Here is a 13,217-nt window from a genome sequence, read left to right as displayed (position 1 = left end):
TACTAAGTGAAGTGAGCCAGACCCAAAGAAACATGGACTCTATGGTCTCCCTTATTGGGAATAATTAGTACAGGTTTAGGCAAGTCATAGCAGAGCATCACAAGGCCCAATAGCTATACCCTTATGAACACCTAAGATGATGCTAAGTAAAATGAATTCCATGTTATGGAGACAATTGTTATATCACAGTTGTAACTACTTTCAACGTCCCATGTGTATCTGTAGCTTCTATTATTGATGATGTTCTTGTATCACCTTCCTGTGGTTGTACCTACACTATCTCTGTAATCTTATCTGAGTATATTGGAAACCGTGTATACTGGTATTGGAACTAGGAAATTGAAAGGGAATACCAAAATTGAGAGACACAGGGTAAAAAAAGACAAACAACTACAAAAGCAATACTTGCAAAACTGTTTGGTGTAAGTGAACTGAACACCTCAGGGGGGGAAAGGGTAAGGGGGAGGGGGGAGGGGGGTATGAGGGACAAGGTAACAAACAGTACAAGAAATGTATCCAATGCCTAACGTATGAAACTGTAACCTCTCTGTACATCAGTTTGATAATAAAAATTTGAAAAAAAAAGAACTATAAAAAAATAAATAAACCATGTCCTCTTCAAGGGAGGAACAGGCTACAGTGAGCTCTACATCTCCACAGCCTCACACAGAGCCCAACACAGAGTAGGTCCTCACAAAGTGTGTCAAGCTGAAGCCACTGCCTCCTGGAGATTTTAAATGTCTGAACCAGAAAAGGAGCTCTCATTCTGTGTGGAAAAGGCAGAGAGAAAGGAGTGTCAACAGAATCTTCCCACAATGACTAAGAAAGACAGAGAGAGCATCAGTGCTCCAACAGGGTAAAGCCAATCCCTTTAGACTTCCAGGAGGAAAGGATTTCTTCTTAAAGGAGAACAGAGTCTCCCTCCAGCACCCAGGTCCTCAAAAGTCCACTTGAACACCACCCCTTGCAAGAAGCCTCTTGTGATTGCCAAGCCCCCACCCAGATAAATTCTCCCTCTCTAGGGCATCTCATCTCATTTTGTCAAATCATCAAGTTATTCGCATCTAGACATGACCATCTATCATAGCTCCTCAAAAGTAAGAGCAATCCTTGTTTTTATTTAAGAGTAATCCTTGTTTTTATTTGGGTTCCCATCACCTGGTACAGACTAGGCAGTCAACATCTGGTCATTCATTCCGTCAACATTTGTTAAACAGTGACTGTAAGATGAGTACAGAGTCTCCTGAACATCAATATAAATAGAGCCATGCCCCTGTGCTTGAAGAATTCATGGACTAGTGGTGAGTAAACGAATGAATGGGAGGGAGTGGAAAGATGATGGACGGATGCATGCATGTATGCATGGGTAAGTGGATCTATGGATAAGTGGGTAAGTGGACAAGTGGGTGGATGGATGGATGGATGGATAGATAAGACATAGCTAGCAAAAAGCACTCAAGATCCTTTCTCCAGTAAGCTTCTTCCTAGCTTATCTAGCTTCTCATCTACATTCTCCAAAGTTTTGAGGGTCAAATCTACAATACTTACGGTTTTTAAAAAAAATTACAGATGAGCCAGGCACCAGTGGCTCATGCTTGTAATCTTAGCTGCTCAGGAGGCTGAGCTCTAAGAACTGTGGTTCAAAGCTAGCCCAGGCAGGAAAGTCCATAAGACTATTATCTCCAATTAAGCACCAAAAAACCAGTAGAGCTGTGGCTCAAGTGGTAGAGTGCTAGCCTTCAGAAAAACAGCTCAGGGACAGCACCTAACCCTTGAATTCAAGCCCCAGGACTGGCACAGAGAGAGACAGACAGAGACAGAAACAGAGAGAGCGAGAGACAGAGACAGAGAATTACACAATTACAGAAGGAACATAATCTTGCCTTGATACAAAGTCAGCCAGGAGCCAAGCCTGGGTCCTGGGCTCCCACCACCACCCAGACTCTTTGTGGACACATTCCATACTCTCAGCCTTCTCTTCATGAATAAAGAGATAGCTGGTCGGTCCCCACCACATGACAAAAATCTGGTCTTCCAGAATTCAAATGGCTTCTTCCCTTCCACCTGTTCATTCTGTGGACAGAATCAGCTTCCTAGACAACTCTGGAACTAGGGGCCAACTTGAGTGGTTTTCTACTCTTCTGCAAAAAAGGAGTTTTCTTGTATAAACAAACAAACCACAAAAACAGCCACAAGGCCCCTTACTTACAAATACAACCACATTGACTCTGAAACACACACACCTCTCCTCTGCAGCAAACTTGGCCAGGTAAATCGTTAAGAGCAACTACAGAGACCTGAGACCCCATACATGCAGCCCCTGGGGCTGGCCACTCCCCCACGATCACGCCCAGGGGTGTGAGGAATGGGGCCTATCACTACCAGCAGCTTTCTGAGAAGCCCCACTCTGCTTTCAACCCTTAATTCCTCCTCCTCACCACAGAAACTCAAAAGAGCCAAGTGGGCATTTTCCCAAGGGAGAGGTACATGGAGGAAGAAGTCAAAGCTGTCTGACTGGCTGCAAAGGCCACAAGCTTCCTGTTCTCGCATGCATGTGCATGCAAATAGGTGGCAGGGAGCCCAGCACAGACAATGGAGGCATCAGGGCCCTCTGGTCAAAGGAGCAGCTCCTCCTGGCAGGATCAGGAGATTAATCCTTTCTGCTCTGTCCCTGCTTTCCCAGGGAGAGGATAGCTCCAAGCCTGCCTCAGGGTCTGCTTGAAGCTCACAGGTCTTCAGCAAACCTTGTACCCTACTGTCTATACAGTCATGCCTACAGACAATGCACTGAGGGCTGGAAATGAGTGGGCTCCGGGAAGGCAAAGGGCTCACTCTGCACCTGCAGAAGGAGGAACTCAGGTCAGGCTCAACAGTCTGCCTCTCTGACCTGGAAGATTGTTCTGGAAATCTTGGGATTGCTCCCGCATAGAAACAATGTACTCTCAGAAGCCATTACCAACCTCACTCCCCATCTGAATGTCCTCTCCTCACTTTGGCAGTGCACCACATGGAGCACAATCTCTAGGACTATCCAATCAGGAGGCTTCCCCTCACCACCTCCACCATTCTCCATGTCCAATCAGGAAGTTTCCCCTCTCCACATCCACCATTCTCCCTGCCCAATCAGGAGGCTTCCCCTCTCCACATCCACCATTCTCCCTGCTCAATCAGGTAGCTTCCCATCTTTCCCTCCAGCATCCTCCCTCCACTCAGGGACAGAGTGATGCCCAACCATCACTCACCCCCACACACACACCATGCCAAGAAGGCAGGAAGCAAGCAACACCTCACAGCTACCAGGGAACAGGCGACCAGGGAACCTGTGACCTTGCTAGTTCTTAGATCTGGTTCCTAAAAGCCTTTTGGGGATGTAGCCCCCATGTGTGCAATTTCATAAAAATAGAGAGGCCTTGCTAAACACCAAGCATGAGCTTTCTTCCCTATGATCCATAACCTCATGTTCTATATCCAGTGGAGACCTCTGACTACCTTCCTCGCACCTGGCAGACATCCCATACCTTTACACATTCACCTGTCCCCTCTAGGCACACTCCAGGCTCAGCATTGAGACGCTCTGGATTGCCCTGTAATAAGCATCCTTTACTAAATTGTTCATTGTCTCTTGAATCTAGACACCTTGCCCTATGAGCAGTCTTCGTGTTCTCTCCCCTATTCTTCTGTGCTCAATGATCTTTGCGACTTGAGGTTAGTAGATTACCTTGACCAGTATGGACATATCCTTCAGATAACACACACACACACACACACACACACACACACACACACACACACACCACAGTGTATCCACTGTCACCTAAATCATTTGTAAAGTCTTCTCCCCAACGAACAAAGACAATTGCTGAGAGTGAAAGACAAAAGCATTTTATTGGAGGATAGAGGGAACAAGCAGAGCTAAACAGGACACCGAGACATTCTTATCCTAACCTTTCAGAGCCACTTGCTGCCAGGTAATAGAGACTGTGTTTGGTTAACATCAATGTATATCTCTGAGATGGTAGAGTTATGAGAGGACATACATGACCTTGACAGGTCTGGTCATTTCTCCTCTGTCCATGGGAAGTCAAAACTGGCAGCCCTCCTCCCACACCATGGGAAACCACCAATACCAAATGGAGAAGAAGCTACCAAACTCAAAGAGGGCAGAGTCCACATTCCAGATCATCGTGGAGCAGAGCAAGCCCAGGGCAGAGTGGCTCATCTCTGGAAGGATGAGCAGCAGAAAGGGTGCAGGTGAAATGAAGGAAGCACAAAGACATCAGGGCTGGGCCTGGCTGGACTGGACACAGGGGCCTATGGGGCCCTCATCTGCTCTACCGCTGGGACCTCTTGGTCAGGGTGGAAGAAGAGATGATCTTACTGCTGGAATGGCCACCAAACCCATAGCCACTTCCAGAGCCAGAGCCAAAGCCGCTACTCAGGCCAAATCCAGAATAGCTTCCTCCTAATCCTCCACTGATGCCTCCAGCACTGATGCCACCACCGACTACTGCTGTGGGAAAAGCAAAGGACAGTTACTTCCACTGTACCAGAGGCCCTCAGCCCACACCAGGGTGAGCAGATGGCCAGGATCGGGGCAGAGGTACTTACAGATGCTCACAGCACTTTGGCATTCTCCAGACATCCTGTAGGAGAAAGAGAACATGAGCATAGCAAGCCCAGAGCTAGGCTTTGGTCATTGATGCACCTTTCCCAGGCTTGAGTGGTCAGATCCTAAGGTCTGAGCATGAGCCACTTTGCTACCCCATCCTGGTTCTTGTTGCACTGGCACAGCATTGAAACAAACATCCCTCTGTATCCCATGTACCCCTCCTAGCCTCCCCTTTACCTGCACTCCTCGCCCTCCAGCAGCTTTCTGTAGGTAGCAATCTCCACATCCAGAGCCAGCTTGACACTCATAAGTGCCTGGTACTCCCGTAACATCCGGGCCATCTCCTCCTTGGCCTTCTGCAAGGCGGCCTCCAGCTCGATGCGCTTGCTGTAGGCATCTTTGAGCGCCAGCTCCCCACGCTGCTCCGCATCAGCCACAGATGCCTGCACTGTCCCACACTGTGGACAAAGGCATCAACAGGCTGCATCCGTGTCATGCTGTCAAGTTTTTCACATCTGTCCCCTCGGCTGGGGTTGAGTTGCTAGGTTTCTGCCTGCTCTTCTCCCTGCCTTCCCCAACTCGGGTGTTTCATTCACGCCAGACACAGCCTACCAATGTCCCCACTAGAGTAATGAAAAAGAGAAGCAGGCTGGATGCCTACAATCCTAGCTACTCAAGAGGCTGAGATCTGAGGATCCTGGTTCAAAGCCAGCCTGAGCAGACAGTTAGCAAAAAACTGGAAGTGGAGATGTGATTCCAATGGTAAAGTACCAGCTTTGAGCAAAAAAAGCTAAGCAGGAGTGTGAAGCCCTGAGTCCAAGCCCCAGTACTGGCAAGAAATATAAATAAACAAACAAATAAATAAATAAATAAATATGCCAAACCTAGTGAAGAGCCAGGGAACTTGTATACAGAATGTCATGTGACAGTAACAGGATGCTATTGGGAAGACCCAAGTGTGATTTGAATAATGAGTCACGAAGGCCCTGCACACAAGCTCAAGGGTCTTACAATGCAGGGTTTAACTGCTTGTCCACCACAGCAGCTATCTACCACAGGCCCTCAACCTGCACATAAGCTTGGAGGAGGTGACACCCACCTGCTTCTTGACATTCTCAATCTCAACCCTCAGCCTCTGGATCATCCGGTTGAGCTCTGAGATCTCATTCTTGGTGCTCTTCAGGTTGTCGCCATGTAGGTCAACTGATGTCTGGAGCTGCTGGACCTAATATGGGAGGAAAATAGGAAGTCTGGGGTTAAGAGCTTTAGGGTAAGGCTGAGTGAGAGCACCCAAAGAGAGCATAGTTCACACAAAATGCCAAGCAATGCCAAATCAGACCGGGATCCACTCAGCTCTGATGGCCCTTGGGCTGGAGCTGATGATTCCATTCATGGATATGGAAGGCAAAATCTAGAACTACCCTGGTCTCCTGAGACATCCCATCACCTACCTTGGTCTGATACAGGGCCTCAGCCTCGGCCTTGCTTCTCTTGGCAATCTCCTCATACTGGGTCTGGACCTCGGCGATGATGCTTTCCAGGTCTAGGTTGCGGTTGTTGTCCATAGAGAGGACCACAGATGTGTCAGAGACGTGTGTCTGCATCTGGGACAGCTCCTGCAAAGAAAATGTTTCCCATCAACCCCTCTTCCCAGGAGAATCTCCCTGATATCTGACAGCAGACTCCTATCATCATGGATAGGGCTATGACACAGGTCAAAGGGAACCAAGATGGTATTCCCAATTTTCAAGGAAATGTCTAAATGGAAATGAGGGTTGGGAACATCTCCAAACAGAAGGCAAGGTTGTTTTTTGTTTTGTTTTGTTTTTTTGTCTTTTCTGACTCCTCCACAAGAGCTATGTCTAATGTCTCCATGTCTAATATGGAAGTTTCTGGGTATTCTGTATACAAGGAAATGGAATGAGCCCATTCCTCCAGAAAAAAATGATAGGCAGCAGCGGATTCTATCCCTTGAAACCTATGGCTGTAATCACTTCTTTAAGTCAACACTTGGTTGCCAGGGACTGGTGGCTCACTCAAGAGGCTGAGATCTGAGGATCACAGTTTAAATACCGCCTGGACAGGGAAGTCCTTGAGACTCTTATCTCCAATTAACCACCAAACGGCCAGGAATGGAGCTGTCTCTCAAGTGATAGAGTTCTCATCTTGAACACAAAAGCTCAGGGATAGTGTCCAGACCCTGAGTTCAAGCCCCAGGGCTTGTACAAAAAAAGAAAAAGAAGACAACACCTGGCTTTGAGAATCTCCCTATTGACTCTCACTTCACTCCAACCCCCTCTGTCCATGACACTGTCAAGGGGGTTGGGGATCTTTCTAAGAATAGTGGATCCCAAGTTCTTTCTGCACCCCTGAAAATGAGGATCCCCTTCTCTGTGGATAGAGTCCTCACCGCTTCATAGAGAACCCTCAGGAAGTTGATCTCGTCATTAAGGGCAGCCACCTTGGCCTCCAGCTCCACTTTGGTCATGTAGGCCACATCCACATCCTGCAGAGGAGGAAAAGAGACAACAGGCAGGACTTACAATGGGGACAGAGGAGGTGTTCATCAATATCTAGTAGGAAAGGCTATACCACACCAGGTGACTAGGTAAGAGGCCAATTATTTGGTATCTTCTGCATCTAAACCCATCTGAACACATGGAAGTTGGTCGTCCAAACAAGCTTTCCTGCCAAGCTTAACTCCTTAGAACTTGATCTGTCACCTCACCCATTTCCTTTGATTGCATAGGTCTGAAGCCTAAGTAGAGATGGAGCAAGCCAAGAACAGTCCCCCAAGCATGAGGGAACCTGGGGGTTCTTGCCACCAGCCTCCATCTTTACCTACTTTTTTTTTTTCAAATTTTTATTATCAAACTGATGTACAGAGAGGTTACAGTTTCATACGTTAGGCATTGGATACATTTCTTGTACTGTTTGTTACCTTGTCCCTCATACCCCCCTCCCTCATCTTTACCTTCTTGAGAACCACAAAGTCATTTTCTGCAGATGTGCGCTTATTGATCTCATCTTCATACCTGGGGGACAGAAAGGAAAGGACCAAGCCCACTGTGAGCTAGCATTTCTGAAATCTCTGCTACTTATTCCTAAATAGCTAACTATTTAGAAATAGCCAGGTAACTAAGCTCTATTTCCCGTGTTCAGTGAGCTCAGGGACAGCACCCAAGCCATGAGTTCAAGTCCCATGAGTGACCAAAAAAAAAAAAAAAGAATTGAGAGTACAGTCATAATATTCAATGTACTTGTGTGAATACAGAAGCCGGCACCTTGAAGCTATGAGTGGGGTTGGGAGGGATGAGAGAGAACACTGATGGGAGTTGACATTGATCCAATACATTATACTCATAAAGAAAGTGACATGTTGAACTGAAATCTGCTTGCATACTTAAAGGTAATACAAAGAATTTTTAAATTCAAAAAATAAAGGAAAACTGAAGCTCAGAGATGTTAAGCAACCACCCAGAGCCACATAGCTAATGAATGAGCAATCAGTATTCAAGTCAGCTCCATCTGCCCCTGTACTCGGTATACTTCTAATTGTGCTCCTCACACATTGTGTGTGGCAGACACACTTCCTGAATCTAACAGTAATTTCTCTGTTTGGGGCAATTTGTGATTATTAGACTTGACCCTAAGAAAACAGGATGGCCCTATAAAATATAGGTAGTGGGGTCAGACTAGAGGACTTTCCTGACTCCTGGAGATTTCCTCAGACATGAGATTCTAATCCATTGGGCCATCCAGGTAGAGGTATTGAAGATCCCTTCCTGCCCTCCACATACTTGGTCTTGAAGTCCTCCACACTGTCCTGCATGATCTTCAGCTCCGACTGTAGGCGCCCTTTGTCACTGCCCAGGGCATCTAGTTGTTTCCTTAAGGCACTGATGTAGGTCTCAAAGAAGGAGTCAAGGTTTCTTGGAGATGAGGTGGTTGTCTGCTGCTGGAGGAGGCTCCATTTGGTCTCCAGTACTTTATTCTGTTGCTCCAAGAATCGCACCTGTATTGAAGAAGACACCAGCCAACTGATGAAGAACTAAAGCTTATCAGGAGGGCCAACAAGGTAACACTAACCCAATCTATCCAGGCAACCAATCTACCTAAAACCATCCAAGTGGAGTCACCACCCAGAGGGGTGACCATGGTGGCCCACTTCTGAGCTCATAGCAGCAAATGGGCCATAGGGACTGTGGAGAACAGAGCAGAAGGCCCGCCAGTCCAGCAAGAATGGATTCCTGACTGCAGGAATCCACAGCCCCCTGGGTGAGTTACTAGAGAACATGAAACTTCTATAAAATAAGCTGCGTTTAAAAAATAAAAATAAAAAAAAACTAGGAGCTACAAACATAGACTGAAAGCATTCAAATGATCCTGACTCAAGGCAAGGAAAAAAATAAGTTTGCTCTAAACATTTTTGCAGTGCTGGAGATGGAACCCATGGCCTCCTACATGCTAACCAAGCCCTCTTCTAACAAGCCCTACCCCCAGCCTTCAGTAAAGACTTTGAAAATAAACTTTCTTATTATGGATCTCATGTGTTCTGGGCATGATTAGGCATGGGTATTTACAACCAAGGCCTAACAGGTTCTGAGTGTCAGCTAGATCCAGCCTACCAGGGACTTTGGGGGCCTCCTCTCTCTCTGTGAAAAGACTCAGCAGGTCCAGGCAAGAAAGCAGCTTAGCAGGACAATCCCACACTTTGTGCTTCAGAATTCAGAGGCTGATCCACTTCTGAACTTCCCCAGAAGGTGAGATGACATGAGGTGAGGTGGGACAGGAAGCACAAAGATCCTCTTGCTTTTATGTCTGTCTAGAGTCACAATAAACCTCCTGACATCAATATGGATTAGTCATTCTTGCCCCATGCCTCTAAGGGGCCTAGGACTTTTAAAAAATATCTTTTGTTTTTCTTTTTTATTGGCATATATTAAATTGTATATCAAGAGTTTCATAAAAAAAAAAAAAAAACTTTTCCATGGCCAGATACTGCTAGCTCATACCTATAATGTTAGGTACTCGGGAGGCTGAGATCTCAGGATCCTGGTATGAATCCAGCCTAGGTAGGAAAGTCCATGAGACTCTTACCTCCAAACTAACCACCAAAAAGCCAGAAGTGGAGCTGAGGATGAAGTGGCAAAGTAATAGTCTCAACACAGATGCTCTGGGATAGCACCCAGGCCTTGAGTTCAAGCCCTAGGACCAACACACACACACACACACACACACACACACACACACACACACACACACCACATTCCATGCATGTATATAATGTACTTTCCTCTTTCTTATTCCATCCTATTCCTCCCCCTCCTCCTTCTCATGTCCCTTCCGCTCCTGCTTACCTAATACTCAAGGGACCAAGAACCAGATTATCCAGGAGCAAGGTACTACACTGGTCATCCCATCCCCACCCATCTGTGGGTTACTCAGAGCTCTGGGCTGACCTCTTCACCGCCACCCATCATACTTAGCTATCATTGAACCTCCACAACTTGTATCTCCAGGCCTTACAGGAAGGAAGGGAAGTTGGGCTACAGAAACTACAGAAAGATCAAGCCATCCCCTTTTCTCAGAAAGGAGCAGTTTTTCCCAGCAGAAGGAAGGAGGTCCTAAGGTCCTGTTGGCACCTAGAATCTTCCACAGAAGTCAATTCCTTTTTCCTTTGCAAAACCAGCTTGGCTTTCTTCTGTTCCCAGAATACTGTGCCCAAGGAGAATTATGAACCCAAAGAACTGTTTCCTAGGCAGTTTGTCTAGGTATCTGATCATGAATGAACTGCTCTGAACCTTCTATCTTCCAAGGCCAAAGGCCAAAAAAAAAAAAAAAGGAAAGCTGGGCATAGTGAGTCCTAGAGAAATTCAGAGATAATCCCAATTGAAAACACCCTGTGACCAGGTGCCAGTGGCTCACACCTGTAATCCTAGATACTCAGGAGGCTGAGACCTGAGGATCTCAGTGCAAAGCCAGCCCAGACAGGGAAGTCCATGAGACTCCTATCTCCAATTAACCAGCAATCCTATTTCCAATTAACATGAGCTGTGACTCAAGTGGTGAAGCATCAGCCTTGAGCCAAAAAAAAAAAAGAAAAGAATAAAAAATAACTAAGGAAAATGCCTAAGCCCTGAGTTCAAGCCCAGTACCATCTCTTGTCAGCCTAGGGTCTGAGATGCTAGGAGTCAGGGATTCTCACTGTGCCCCAACCTCTCTGGCCTAGGACTCGCTTCATCACCTTGTCAATGAAGGAGGCGAACTTGTTGTTGAGGGTCTTGATCTGCTCACGCTCCTCAGTCCGGACTTTCTGGATCTCAGGATCAATTTCCACGTGGAGGGGGGTCAGCAGGCTCTGATTGATGGTGACCTCTTGAATCCCCCCAGCGGGGCACACGGGGAAGCCAGGACCACCCCAGCCATTATAGGAGCCTCCAAATCCACCACCAAAGCTGCCAGCACCAAAGCCTCCACTACCAAAGCTGCCAGCTCCGAAGCCTCCAGCACCCCCAAAGCCGATGCCTTGGTGGGACCCAGCCACGCTGCAGGAAATACTTCTGTTCCCGCCAAGATTGTAGAGGCTCTTGCTGCCAAAACCCCCAGAGGAGCCGCGGCCGGCACCTCCTGACATGGAGGCTGAGCTGAAGGCAACACGCTTGCCCCGGCTGACGATGGCTGAGCCGCTGCTGAAGCCTCGAGACCCTCCTCGAACATACTGCTGTCTAGCAATCATGGCTGAGGAAGGAAGTGAGCTCTGAGCTGTTGGACAGAGGCAAAAGGGGCCAGGCCACTGAATGCCAGAGTCCTCGGCCTGGGTCTCTTATATGGGCTGGAGCAGTAGGGCTTGGTTACAGGGGCATAAAGGGAAAAATCTGAAACATCCCTGGGCTTGGCCCTTGGCACCGGCCCCATCCTTCTTGCACCTTGCTGAACATGCCACTAACACACCTACAGAAGAAGTCACTGGGAGGGCACAGGTTGCTAGATCCCATCCCTTCCCCTCCAGGAGAACCTAAGCCAGCGCCCCGGGCCTCCTGCATCATTGGCCCTGCCTAGGCTCAGCCCTGCAGCCCTCCGTTCCACGCCCCCTCACCTGCTCTGGACAAGACAGCCCTGTGGCACCTCCTGTCCTGCTTCAGAACGGGAGACCCATGAGCCTGGGTTCATTCAGTCTGCATAACTTGAGCAGGTCACCCTCCGAACACAGTCACTTTACCCCTAAATTGGAAAGCATACAAATATTTACCTTTGCTGCTATTCAGAACACAACTAGATTGTGATTCATGGAGTGCTTTAGAAACTATCACACACTGTACATAAACTTCGCATCATTGTCATCCTGGCTCCTCCAGATATACTTAACCCCAGACACCCACTCAAAAGAAGGAAATCTGAAGCCAGGCACTGGTAGCTAACACCTGTAATCCTAGCCTCTCAGGAGGCTGAAATCTGAGCATCAGGGTTTGAAGTCAGCTCAGGCAGGAAAGTCTGTGAGACTCTTATCTCCAGTTAACCAGCCAAAAAAAAAAAACCAGAAGTGGAGGTGTGGCTCAAGTGGTATAGCATCAACTTTGAGTGAAAAAGCTAGAGGACAGGGCTAGGAATATGGCCTAATGGTAGAGTGCTTGCCTCACATACATGAAGCCCTCGGTTCAATTCCTCAGCACCACATATATAGAAAAAGCCAGAAATGGCGCTGTGGCTCAAGTGGTAGAGTACTAGCCTTGAGCAAAAAGAAGCAAGGCACAGTGCTCAGGCCCTGAGTTCAAGCCCCAGGACTGGCAAAAAGACAAAACAAAGCAAAAAAGCTAGTGGACAGCATCAGGCTCCAAGTGCAAGCCCCGATCTTGGCTCACACACACACATACTTAGACTCACACGGAGGAAATCTGTATCCCTACCTGGTAGTCTCCCAAACTTAGACCAGACTCCCTTCAACTTGCCTTGTACCAGGGCTGGTAACTGAGTAGAGAGAGGTATCAGGGGCCCACATCTTCCCTGGTAAAACCCCAGCCCCCTGCCTCAGGCCTCCTACTGCTTCTCGGGTCTCTGCAGTCCTGTGCCAGTGTTGTGCTTGAGGACCCTGCTTTAGGCTGGTCCTGATGACACCAGGTCTCATCATGCCCTTTGCTGCACTGGGATTTGCTCAGTTGCCCCAGAAAAGAGCACATCTTTTCCCTCCAGAGTAGCTCCTCTATTCAAGTCAGGAATTCCAAATGTACTTGATGCTGGGAACTTCTTTGGCAGAATGGTGAAACCACTGAGCCCCTTCTCAGAGCCATGCTTTTAGGCACAAAAATCCTTAAGTTCTTGCCCAGTGAGTATAACTGATGATTTGTTCAAATTCCACACATTGCCACTAGCTAGCTGAGCAGCCTTGGGTGGGTGACCTAGCATTTCTGAACCCACCTTCTCATCTATAAAATGAGACACCTGCCTCACAGGTGATGAGACAAGGTACCTACACAGCCTTATACAGGGCCTATCAGGCACATGTGAGGTCAGTAGGCATTCATTCTCTTCCCATCTAGTCCTTGCCACTGCCACTTACAAGGGGAAACTGGGGAACCTGTGTCCAGATCCTTCCTCCTCCCCTCAACTT

At 47.7% G+C, this 13,217-nt stretch overlaps 1 protein-coding gene across 1 annotated transcript; it reads right to left on the bottom strand.

Moving 5' to 3' along the window:
* Window positions 1-3,883: 3,883 nt before the first annotated feature.
* Krt4 (keratin 4) lies at window positions 3,884-11,392 on the bottom strand. Its single transcript, XM_048363847.1, has 9 exons — window positions 10,857-11,392; window positions 8,410-8,624; window positions 7,584-7,644; window positions 7,020-7,115; window positions 6,061-6,225; window positions 5,709-5,834; window positions 4,847-5,067; window positions 4,609-4,643; window positions 3,884-4,510 (listed from the first exon to the last, which is right to left on the bottom strand). Exons 1-9 carry the CDS (start codon window positions 11,346-11,348, stop codon window positions 4,332-4,334), a joined length of 1,590 nt encoding a protein of 529 aa, XP_048219804.1. The 5' UTR covers window positions 11,349-11,392; the 3' UTR covers window positions 3,884-4,331.
* Between the last annotated feature and the right edge of the window lie 1,825 nt (window positions 11,393-13,217).

Source organism: Perognathus longimembris, chromosome 1, assembly GCF_023159225.1.
Source record: "Perognathus longimembris pacificus isolate PPM17 chromosome 1, ASM2315922v1, whole genome shotgun sequence".
In the NCBI taxonomy this organism is placed as follows: Eukaryota; Metazoa; Chordata; class Mammalia; order Rodentia; family Heteromyidae; genus Perognathus; species Perognathus longimembris.
Note: the sequence above shows the minus strand (reverse complement) of the source record. Positions and strands in the feature narration are given on the sequence as shown.